The following is a 13160-nucleotide window of genomic DNA, read 5'->3' as shown; positions in this document are numbered from 1 at the left end:
CTACAGTTGAACTCTCAATTGAGAACTGAAGGGGTCATAGTGTGTTTAACCTCATGCGTAATCTCTGTTTTGTTTAGTTAAAAAAGCAATGTGTGGAATTTAATCCCAAAGACAAGGCACTTAAATGGCCATTGACAAGTCCTTCCTATGTTCTGGGATAGAATCTATAGACGACAACATTGGATCACCTATGGCAACATTGAACTTTAATTGCACTTATTGTGTTTTTTGTAAAAAAGAAAGACTGTTATAGCTATGCTTCTGTGCTGCATGACTCTGTGACTTTAAGCTGATTGCAGATGTAAATTCAGTGACCACCTAGAGAGAAATTCTAGAATGTTCGACTTGAACAGAATCAGAGAAACTTCAGGTGGAAATCTCATAAAAGAAGAGGCAACTAGCTTATCCCCTTTTATCAAGAAGCCATAATTGCATTTTCTTCTTTTAAGAATGCATGTGGACAGAGGTTAAGCAACCATAAACCTGATCTCTCTGTTTATAGTGGTCTGACGCCCTAGTGTTTCAGATAGTGTGCAGTGAAGGTCACATCTTTGAGAACTACACTGTATACCTGTTTTGCAGGGAAAGAAAAGGTAAAGGGCAATCTCTCATTCTGAATGCTCTAAACTAACTAGCCAGCAAGCCAGTCAAAAGGGAATAAGACAACAGAAGAGTTCTCTCATTCTGAGTACTAGAAACCAACCAAGTAACAGCCACTGTTGAAAGGAATCAAGACAAAAGAAAGTTTCAATCAATCTACAAACCAGAATTCTCAAAAAAGCCTGTTCAATGACTGACATCAATGTTTTGAGTAATATCTACTGCAATGACAACAGTATGTAACTATTTGCTTTTCATAAACATTCAGAGACTTTGTTTTAATCTTTATTTTTAAGTTCACTTATTACTTCTTAACTGTACATATGGGCTGCATTATTATTTCTTATTATGTTTAGTAATTAATAAATTCAATCTTTTCATTCATTCAAGAAAGCATTGTTGAATAGGCCCCTTTTAAAACATAATTTTGGGTCTGGAAGAACGTTGTCCAGAAGGAGATGGATTCTGTTTTAAAATTACGATTAAATGAGATTAACCCATTACGATTAAATGGGAGGTTGGCTTTACAACCAAGGAAAGCCAATTTGCCCCATCTCAACAAGGAGCATGATGGGTTTTGATATCCTGCCAGGAACTTGGGATAGCAAGTTGAGAAACCTTGCTTTAGGACTGGTTGTAACACCTGCCAGTCAGAGACCTACAGCTTATCATTGCTATCTGTGCCATCAGAGGAGTGGAAATAGCTGTCAGTAATGTACCTACTAGAGGCCCAGAGTTGGAGGCTCCGGGGAAGGGAGTGACTTGTTAGAGGATATTGGAAGAACAAAAGAAAGGGCAGGGATGTGGCGCTCTGCAGACTCCTCCTTCTCGATATAAGGTCCCTCATTTAGACACTGAGTGCTTGACAGCAAGGCACCCAGCCCCTAGTAGTGCATAAGCAACCCAAGGTTTGCTTTTCGAGCATAAGACCACAAGAAATAATAACACACTTGAGTATTCTCCGCTGTTCAGTGGGATCATGCCTGATCTGAAATTCCTCACATCTACTTTCCTGCATTTTCCTGTAGCTTTGATTCTTCTATTGGTCAAGAATCTTTCAATCTCAGCCTCAAATGTACACAAGCATTCTGCCTCCACAGCTCTCTGTGGCAAGGAGTTCCAAAAGCACTCAACCTTCTGAGAGAAGAAATTCCACCTCATCTCAGTCTTCAATTCTGGTCCTAGACTCTCCCATGAGAAGAAATATCCTTTTAATATTCACCCTGTCATTCTTTTAAACTCCAGTCAGTACAGCCCTAACCTATTTAGCACTACTCAAAATAATCCCTTCATACCAGTGATCATCTTAGTGAACCTTCTCTGAACTGCCTCCAATGAAATGATATGTTTCTTTAAATAAGGAGACCAAAAGTGCTTACAGTACTCTGGATGTGGTCTCACTCAGTACTTTGTACAGTTGCAGTAAGACTTCCCTATTCTTATACTCCAACCCCCTTGAAATAAGGTCCAACATAAATTTTGCATAAATTAGGCAACTGGTTGAACACCAATGGCAGATCTAATCTTCAAGTAGATGCTAATAGATAATTAATAGACAAATTACATTTACATTACAAGAATGTCAGGGAATGACCATCCCCAAAAAGAGACAAACTAGCTACTGCCCCTTGACATTCAACTGGACTTACCATATAAATATAATGGTTACAAAGCAGCTGAGAGGCTAGGAATACTGCAGCGAGCAACTCACTTCTGCATTCCCAAAGCCTGACCACCATCTACAAGACACAAATCAGGAGTGTGATGGAATATTCCCAACTTGCCTGGATGAGTGCAGCTCCAACAACCCCCTCAAGAAGCTTGACACCATCCAGTGCAAAGCAGCCTTATTGGCAGTACATCCACAAGCATCCACTCCTTCCATCACTATTACTCAATAGTAGCAGTGTCTGTTTTCTACAAGGTACAGTGCAAAGGTGTTCAACCAGTTGCCTAATTTATGCAAAATTTATGTTGGACCTTATTTCAAGGGGGTTGGAGTATAAGAATAGGGAAGTCTTACTGCAACTGTACAAAGTACTGAGTGAGACCACATCCAGAGTACTGTAAGCACTTTTGGTCTCCTTATTTAAGGAAACATATCATTTCATTGGAGGCAGTTCAGAGAAGGTTCACTAAGATGATCACTGGTATGAAGGGATTATTTTGAGTAAAGCTAAATAGGTTAGGGCTGTACTGACTGGAGTTTAAAAGAATCACAGGGTAAATATTTTCAGCAAAGATCATTAGACAGCACCTTCTGAACCCATGAACACTGCCATCTGGAAGGATAATATCAGCAGATACATGGGAACATCATCTGCAAGTTCCCTTCTAGCCACTTACTATCCTGACTTGGAAATGTATCACTGTTTCTTCAGTGTTACTGGGTCAAAATCTTGGAATTCCCTCCCTGATGGCATTGTGGGTCAACCCACACCAGGTGGACTGCAGTGGTCAAGAAGGCAGCTCACTACCACCTTCTCAAGGGGCAACTAGGGACAGGCAATAAATGCTTTTCCAGCTGGAGATGCCACACCCCGTATGTGTATCTCAATTAGCATTGGGCCATCCACAAGCATTGCCACCTTTGATTGAATCGGGTGAAGCGGGAAATGGGGACTCCACTCTCCCACCCAATATTCCTCCACCCTCAAGAACTGCGTTGACTTCTCTCAGTGTATTTCCCTAAGCTGTGTTTGCACTATCTGTATAAATTATGGTGGTCAATATGAACTTGCTAAAGCTTTAATAGTAGCAACAATTCTTACGTGATACATTATGGGGGTTTCATTGAGAGCTGAAGTTAAGCTGTAAGGATACTTCAGCTCAATTTAGATGTGACATTTAAGATTGTGTTCCTGATAACTTTGGGAAATGACATTATTGCACAGGTTTATCAAGTGAGAGAAATATGGATTGGAGATGAGTGGGTGTGTAAGTAAAGTATAACCACGAGGAGTTTAAAACACATCTGGTACGTTGGATAGTATTCAGTTGTTTGCACACAGGTTGATGAGCTGTTATGATTTTGCTGATGCCTTATGCTTTGTCCTTGAAAGCTCCTTCTGAAATCATTTGCTGTTCTCTCCAGAAGGAAAGCAGCTTGTGCTGATTTTTCAGTTTTATATAAATAAATGCTTTAATAGTGTTTCATTTTTTTCAAAAATGAAACACTATTAAAGCATTTATTTATATAAAACTGAAAAATTTATTTATATAAAATTGAAACTGTGGGCAGATAAATGGAGATTATGAAAAAATAGTATTTTATTCTGGTAATTAAAGTCTAAGGTGGAAGACAAATGGCAATAAATGCTGACAGTGTGATAGTTAATCTGCAGTTTGACATTCGTTATGTGTTGGGCAGAGAGATGTGTTACTTCTTTGGTTTTGAAGCTCTAATTTCTCTTCATGGAAGAGTTGAGTTTTATGTCATTGGTGATCTCATTGAGCCCTGGCTCAGAGAACAGCCAAGTGGAATATGCCAAAATAATTATAATATTTTATGCTTTATATTTAAACTTAAAAATATATTTTAAAAATTGTTATGGGACATCGACATTGCAGGTTAGGCTAACATTTATTGCCTAAAGAGCAGCAAGGTGTCAACCACCTTGCTGTGGCTGTGGAATTGCATGTAGACAAGACTAGGTAAGAGTGGTAGATTTTCTACCCTGAAGTATGTTTGTGAATCAGATAGGGTGTTTGCAACAATTAGCATTGGTTACATTGTCACCATTAGGGTTAGCTTCCTTTTATTGAATTCATTTTCACTATCTGCTATGGAAGGATTCAAACTCACGTCCTCAGAAAATTATACTGATGTTCTGGATACATTACTTAAAAACATTGATTTTTTTAAAAATCATGGATGTTCTTTTTTATTCCTTCATTTAAAAGCTTCCAATCATCCAAGCTTCACTGTAAACATTCAAAGTAGCTCTGTTTTTGGTGGAATTTTTTAGTCAGTCAGCACTGGATGTTCAAATAATGACTTTTTTTTTAATGAAAGCTATAAATGATGGAAGTCAGAAGTAACCAGTTAATTTGAGAAATACACAACAGACTGTTTAGTGTCCAGGAAAGAAAAATGACCAATCTTTGGGCCGCACTTGGCACCAGAGCTGCAGTGAAGGTGAAGAAATCCCTTTGCTGGAATTAATTTTAGACAAAATTGATAGGAGTAACAGAAATATAGGTAACGGCCAATTTTCAGTTCTCAGAAGTAATGTTTTTTTAACCTTGCTCCTTGTTTTGCTGTCTCCTTTAATTTTATAAAAGAATGTATTCAACATTACTGTATCAAATGTGATAAAAGATTCCTCTTGAAACCTTGTATTCTCAGCGAATGATCACCTTGACCTACACTTCAAGCATATACTGCTTTTTTTTTTATATATACTTGAGGTACAGTGTTAGAGTCATTGACAAAATTGATACAGCAGTAGATTCTGTCTTGCTCTGAATATACTGAAAAGCAGTAGTGTTGCATTATGGACATGCCAGGGAATTCTTGCTTGGGATTCCCCATTTGACTGCATTGCAGCTGGAATATAAAACCTCAAGAGCAAACCATCATTGTTTCATTTCATCTAGGTTATGTGATTTCAGACACTTCCCAATATACCCTGTGCATTATCTGGAATTCTTTGTTTAGTTTCCAACAAATGTGGCTGCAAAGGGGCCATTTTTGGGGTCAGGAATGGGATCTGTACGACGATGCTCACTATCTGGGCAAAAGATTGACGTCTGAGTGCGAGGTACTACAGTGTACAAAGTGACACTGCACTTCTGGGAGGAGAGTTTTAATATTTAAAGATCAGTCAATCAGACTTCCCCTGTTTACGTGTGTGGTTCCTTCCTTTTTTTTGGGGAAAGAAAGGAATAAAATGAAGATACCTCATCATAGAGCTCCAGGCTCCCTCGGGTGTGATACATTATGCTGGTACAGAGGGTTGCTATGGAAACTAATCAATCTGCAGCTTCACTCTCAAGAACTGCGGATTAGATACATGTTAGAAAGTGAGGAGGATACATATGAGAATCTAAGCATTTCATACATACACAATGTAGGATTTACAGATCTCCTGGTGACAGGTGGCATGCCACCAATAGGAGGCCAGGAGCAGTGGTGAGGCATGAGTCATAGAGATGTACAGCATGGAAACAGACCATTCGGTCCAACTCATTCATGCCGACCAGATATTTCAACCTAATCTAGTTCTATTTGCCAACACTTGGCCCATATCCCTCTAAACCCTTCCTATTCATATACCCATCTAGATGCCTTTTAAATGTTTCAATTGTACCAGCCTCCACCACTTCCTCTGGCAGTTCATTCCATCCACACACCAACCTCTGCGTGAAAAAATTGCCCCTTAATTCCCTTTTATATCTTTCCCATCTCACCCTAAATCCATGTCCTCTGGTTCTGGACTCCCCCACCCCAAGAAAAAGACTTGTCTATTTACCCTATCCATGCCCCTCATAATTTTATAAACCTCTATGAGGTCACCCGTCAGCCTCCGACGCTCCAGGGTAGGTAGTCCCAGCCTATTAGCCTTTCCCTATAGCTCAAATCCTCCAACCCGGGCAACATCCTTGTAAATCTTTTCTGAACCCTTTCAAGTTACACAACATCCTTTCAGTAGGAAGGAGACAAGAATTGCACGCAATATTCCAAAAGTGACCTAACCAACGTCCTATACAGCCGCAACATTACCTCCCAACTCATATACTCAATGTTCTGACCAATATTGGAAAGGCAAATGAAAGGAAGTTTTTTTTTTAACCAGTCAACCTAGCTCCATTTTGAATATGAAAATAGGAGAATAAATAATTGTATTGCAGACTAATCTACAGCATGATGAGGTGGCAAGTAAACTTGGATAAGAACAGTTATCAGTTGAATTATTGATGAGCAGAAGATGCAAATGAATGAAATCTTGGTAATTTCCAATCATACCACTGGTTATTTCAAGTGAATGCATATTTTAATAGAATAATGAAATTCAGTAAAATTCCTTACAAACTATTGGTATTGGGCCCACTCCTGCTTTGAGTGAGACATTTTGATGTTTTTATCCCATTCTCTCACTTTCATTTTTATGCAGCGTTAACTGTATTTTAGTCTAAGCAGTTTTATATTTTTCAGTCATCTTTAATTTGCCGGTTTATTTCAATTCACCTTGCACTCTTTTGTGGGTACTTCTCCCTTTTTTTGAACATATTTTAGCTGCACTAATTCTTTTATATGGAACTTTTCTGACTGTTTTGGGAGGTTTGGGATAGGGGTCACAGAAATTCAGGAATAACGTTTTGGGCTAGTTCCTCAATGCTTCCTCTGGGCACTTGGTTTCCCCAGAGTTGGGTAGCATGCCTGGATAGCAACTCATCCATAACAGTCGAAAGCTAACTAAGGCCAACAAAGAACCCATTAACCAGCATTTTCTCAGGTAGTGAGAGTTTGCTGGAGAGGCATGGGTCCTCCACAGTGTCTGCAGTTTGACTCTTCACAGGACATGAGAATACAGTGTATGGTTGGAGTGTAATGCAATGAACTTTTGTGTTTTCTTTTAAGTAAGCAAATTAATTTAATTCAATACATCTACAACCAGGAAATTACACGAAATTGACTGCCCTTGACATCAAGGCAGCAGTTGACCAATCATAGCATCAAGAAGCTGGGAATTGGGCAGAACAGTCTCCTCTGCTGGAGTCACATCTAGCAAAAAGGATGACGGTTGTGTTTAGTGGCAGGCACAAGTCAGTCTTCGGACAACGTTATAGGAGTTCATCTGGGTAGTGTTGTATACCCAACCATTTTTGATCACTTCACCAATGACCTTCCCTCCACCATGAGGTCAGAAGTTGTATGTTTTCTGATAATTATACAATGTTCAGCACCTTTTGTGACTCCTCAGATACTGAAGTAGTCTGTGTCCACAGGCACAGGAATTATACAGCGTTCAAGCTGGAGCTTATACATGGCATACAATACTGCCATCACCTGCAATTTCCCTTCCAAACCATTCACCATCCTGATTTGGAAATATAGTGTCATTCCTTCAATGTTGCTGGGTCAAAATCCTGGAATTGTGGGTCAACCTACAGCATGTAAACTGTAGCAGTTTAACAGACAGCTCACTACCACTTTCTCAAGGGCAACTAGGGGTAGGCAATATGTGCTGGCCAGCCAATGATGTCCACTTCCTATGAGTGAACAAAAAAAAATCATTTGCTACACAAGTGGCTGTCTCTCAACATCAAAGAATAGACAATAGGTGTAAGAGTAGGCCATTCTGCCCTTCGAGCCTGCACCACCATTCAATATGATCATGGCTGATCACCTTTAATCAGTATCCTGTTCCTGCCTTATCTCCATAACACTGGATTCCACTATCCTTGAGAGCTCTATCCAACTCTTTCTTAAATGAATCCAGAGACCAGGCCTCCACTGCCCTCTGGGGCAGAGCATTCCACACAGCCACCACTCTTTGGGTGAAGAAGTTTCTCCTCATCTCTGTCCTAAATGGTCTACCCCGTATTTTTAAGCTAACCTGATATTGAAAAGCATTGCCATAGCCATCAAAGTCTGGGGTTACCACTGACCAGAAACCTAACTAACCCTGCCAAATAGATATCTTGACCACGAGAGCATGTCAAAAGCTGGGAATGCTATGGTGTGTCCTGATCCCACAAAGCATCTACAAGGCACGGGTTAGGAATGTGATGGAATACTCTACACTTGCCTGAATGTTGGAGTTCTGCACTATCAATATTCATGAAGCTCTATATCATCCAATGCAAAGCAGCCAAAATGATTGGCATCTGAACCATCACAGCTGTCACACAATGGCATATTATACCATCCACAAGTTGCAGTGCATCAACCTGTCAAGCAATCCTTGATAGCACCTTCCAAAACCATTGCCACAGCCACCAATAAAGATACAACAGTAGATACACGCAAACATCACTTGCAAGTTCCCTCCAAGCTACTCACTATCCTGACTTGCAACAATATCACTTCAATTCTGCTGTGTCAAAAACTTGAAACCCTCTTTTTAACAACATATATACTACAGTGATTTAAGCAAGTTGGTTAACACTACTCAGTTAAGAATAGGCCACAAATCCTGGCCTTTCAATGATGTTCACATCCCATGAAACAACAAACAAGAAAAAAAACCAAACAGATGGATCTACAGGGTGTAGGGTGTAGGTTTGCTCGCTGAGCTGTAGGTTTGATATCCAGACGTTTCACTACCTGGCTAGGTAACATCATCAGTGGTGACCTCCAAGTGAAGCGAAGCTATTGTCTCCTGCTTTCTATTTATATCTTTCTCCTGGATGGGGTTCCTGGGGTTTGTGGTGAAACCCCAGGAACCCCATCCGGGAGAAAGATATAAATAGAAAGCAGGAGACAACAGCTTCGCTTCACTTGGAGGTCACCACTGATGATGTTACCTAGCCAGGTAGTGAAACGTCTGGATATCAAACCTACAGCTCAGTGAGCAAACCTACACCCTAATCCTCAACCTGAGCTACAAACCTTCACAAACCGTGCAAGACGGATCTACAGTCCTGGTCATTGACATTTGTATGCTGCTTTCAGCATTTGTGGCACACATTCATCTTATAGTGCCCTGACCCTCGCCATACACTTGAGTAGCACACATCACTCTTGAAGATACTGCTGGCTGCTTCCAGCACATACCCACCATCCCTAATTGTATGCATCTTGGAGGTGGCTTCTTATTAGCCATCTCCAGGAAGATTATACATGATTGTACTGAGCGGAGGTGGTGATGTTCTGTTAATACCACTGTACTAGCAATCCAGAATGGCCAGTGTTCTGGGTAGGTGAATTTATGGTTGATTCTTAACAGCTGTTAAGGCATTTAGTGGTGGCCTAGCTCAAAATCCCACAAATATATTTGAGAAAATCTTGTCACTCACCTTTCTACATTCTGAACCTGCTATTCACCTTGGCTGTGGCTTCAGTACCAAATTTAACTTTCATGTGTTCTGAAGAAGGACTCAAAATGTTTCTCTCTCCACAAATGCCAGATCTGCTGAGTTTCTGCAGTATTTCTGTTTTAGACATGTTTATTGTTTGTGCGTGTTAGATTTCTGCTGTTCAGACTTGTCAACTTAGATGCTGTGACTGTCAGCCGTGTGAGTACCAGACCAACAGAACTACTCACTGGTATTTGTACCCAGCAGCAGTAACAGCCAGCTGTCACTCAGTCATTTTAAAAGCACATTAGTTTGAAGCACTTCGTAAAATGTTAACCTGACAAACCTATCAGCTGAGGTCCTTTTTGAAAAATGCACACCTTTTGCTTGCTGATGGCCATTTGTTTAGATTATAATTTACTTAATAGTTCAGTGAAACATGTCTGTTGTTTCCATCATATAGTTTATTTTCTCAAATGCTTATGAGGATGTAATAAAAAATTTTGGCTCCACTGACATTTTGCTGATGGACTTCAGACGGGACTAGAAACATATCAGCAAACTTTCCAATATGCAATTGTGAAGCCACTTTGAACCATCTTTCTTTAAATAATCTAATGTTTAAGCTGAGTAACCGAGTACAAAGAAGAGGGCCATAAATTACATATATAGAAGTGTTCTATTTTCCTCACAACATCTACATTAGCCAACATTTCATCTTGACATTTTAAAGATATTAGGTTAAAACGTTAGGAAAGCTGGTCGGAAGGCAAAGAGCTATAAAATTATCAAGGAACCTAAGACAAGAAGTATTTTGCAGACACATTAACAAGAAAAGGAAGGCAGTGATGGGAAAAGAGCCATTAACTGTCAATACAGAAGAAAACATAAAGATATTTACAAAGTAGCAAATGAAATTTAAAGTAAATAAATGTGAGGGAGTACATTTTGATTGAGGGAATGAGATGATCATATTACTTGGAAAATGCAAATCTAGGTGATGTAGAAGAATAAGGGGATCTTAGAAATATGCCAGCCACTAAAAGCTGCACCACAGGTAAGTAAGTAAAGCAAACCAAGTTATTTCTGGTTGGATGGGATGGTAGTGATAATGAGAGAAGTTAGGTTAAAACTTCAAATCTTGTTTTGACACTCTCATGTTTGTAGTTCTGGTCACCAGGGTATCAAAAGTATTGTAGAGGTACTGGAGAAAGACACAGAGATGATTTTACGAGAACAATACCAGAAGTGCATGGGAATCCATTTCTGGAAAGTATTGACAGTCTGAGTCTCTTTTGGGAAAATGAAGGTTGAGGGGTAATCTAAGAGAAGTATTTAAAATTTTGAAGGTTTTTATAGAGAGAATATTTCTTCTTGTTGGGAAGACTATAACTGGAGCTCATCAATATGAGGTAGTCCCCAAGATGTCCAATAGGGAATTCTGAAAAAAAAAACAGCCCAAAGGAATAGTAAGAATAAGAAACTCACTGCCACAAGAAGTGATGGAGTTGAATAGTGTATATGTATTTTAGGGGAAAACTAAACGAGCAAATAAGTGAGAAGGGAACAGAGTTCATGTGATAGTTTTAACTGAGGAATGATGGCAAGATGCATACATAACACATTAATGCCAGCACAGACTGGTTAGGCTAAATGGCATTATTCTGAGCCATATATCCTGTGTAATGTAGTTAAAATGTTTTATTTCTCCAAGGAAAACCAGTACCATTTTATGCCTCTTCAGGGCATAACACCTTCCTTACTGATCATGTCTGTGCTCCTTACTCTTTGTGACACTAGCCTGAAGTGTAAGAACAGAAACCGAAGTGAATTTTAACTTTACAGCACTTGATAAATAGTCTAACATGATATTTCTTACATTTGTGGGTTGTGATGATTTTTTTGCAGCTTGAACAAGGAGAGTGGTTTTGCAAGATTGTAACAACCATGGGAGAAGAAGCGGGTGAATTTCTCAGCAAGGGTTATCTGGGCCTAGGGCTGGTCTACAGTCTCCAAGCTACAGATGGTAAGGTGGTGCACAGAACTGTACAATTACAGCATCATATCAAAGAGAATGCTTCCACTGCTTGTGTTGGTGCAGACAAAGGCAGGTGCTCAGTTGGATGCCCCCTTTTAAATTTTATTGTGAAATGTTTCTGAAAATGCATTATTTCAATGTAGCTATTTTAAAATAAGTTTTGTTTTTGTCTTTTCTCCTATGTTCTTTGATTAATCCCAACCCACAAGCTATCCCAGATTCCTGGGTGCTGGGGTTGACTGTGGACAGGAATTTTAATCCAGGATTGCCGATCATTCAGGTTGGGTGGTGGGTGCTTGCAGCTTCAGTTAGGAAATCTGTTTGTCCATTCAAACCCACCATTAAATCACCCAACTCGGACTTTAACAGGGGCTGATTGGTGGGTGACTAACCCACTCCCCAGCCCAAAAGGAAACTTGAAACATGATAATAAAGCTGCAAATCTCCATTATCACAAGTGTTACAACTGCATCAGTTGTTAGCCGGGTTTCCTGACGATCAGGGTCCTGCTAGGAAATGGAGGACCAAGTGAATTCAGAAGGCTTTGCAGCTTGGCATCCTGATGAGACCTCTCAGCTTCCACTACCTCTGTCAGGCCTCAGATGCTAAAGCCTTGGCCCAAAAGAGATGAACACGTGAGATGAGGGGAAAATGACCGCCCTTGACATGAAGGCTGCATTTGCCAGAACAATTGGGGGGCGGGGGGGTTGGGGGGGTTGGTGGGAGCTTTACACTAGCTGGTGCCCTATCTGGCTCATAGGAAGATAATTGTAGTTGTTGGAGGTCAGTTATTTTACTTCCAGAATATCTCTGCAGACATTCCCCACTGTGGGCAATGACCTTCCCTCCATCAGGTTCGAAGTGGGGATGTTCCCTGATGATTTCATAATGTTCAGCACTAGTCATGACTCCTTAGATGCTGAACCAGTCTATGTCTATATCTAGACAATAGGCAGGCATGGATTGTCAAGTGGCAAGTAGCAAGTAGCATTTGAACCACACAAGTGCCAGGCAATGAACATCTCCAACAAGGGAGAACCTACCCATCACCACTTGACATTTAATCACTTTGCCATTGCTGAACTGCCTCCAAGAGTACATATCTTGGGGGCTACCATTGACCGGAAACTGGACTGCACTAACAATGGCAATACTGTGACTACAAGAGTAGGTCAGAGGCTAGGAATCCCGTGGCAACTAACCTCCTGACTCCACCATCTACCAACCAAAGGCAGGAGTGCAATGGGTAATCCCAACCTCGCTGGAAGGGTGCAGATCCGAAAACACTCAAAAAGCTTAAACCCATCCAGGTCAAGGCAGCCTGTTGATTGGAAACACATCCATAAACATTCTCTCCTTCAACCTCCGATACTCAATGGCAGTAATGTGTATCATCTACAAGCAGAACTGCAAAAATTCTCCCAGGCTCCTTAAATATCAGTGCTGCAGCTGTGCCCAAACTAAGTTGCAAGTATAGATCACTCCTCATTGTATGCTCTCAGAATTTCTGCTGCGGGACATGAGTGGAGGAGAATTCAACTGGAATTCGTTTATCAAG

The 13160-nt window shown here is 40.3% G+C and overlaps 1 protein-coding gene across 1 annotated transcript in view; it reads left to right on the top strand.

Moving 5' to 3' along the window:
• LOC140482887 (tetratricopeptide repeat protein 7A-like) overlaps window positions 1-13160 on the top strand; it is a 361467-nt gene that overhangs the window by 159927 nt on the left and 188380 nt on the right. The window contains exon 12 of the mRNA XM_072580610.1: window positions 11473-11590. Within this exon, the coding sequence (XP_072436711.1) occupies window positions 11473-11590 (118 nt within the window). The remainder of the gene's footprint in view (window positions 1-11472; window positions 11591-13160) is intronic.

Source organism: Chiloscyllium punctatum, chromosome 11 (genome assembly GCF_047496795.1).
Source record: "Chiloscyllium punctatum isolate Juve2018m chromosome 11, sChiPun1.3, whole genome shotgun sequence".
Lineage (NCBI taxonomy): Eukaryota > Metazoa > Chordata > Chondrichthyes > Orectolobiformes > Hemiscylliidae > Chiloscyllium > Chiloscyllium punctatum.
Note: the sequence above shows the minus strand (reverse complement) of the source record. Positions and strands in the feature narration are given on the sequence as shown.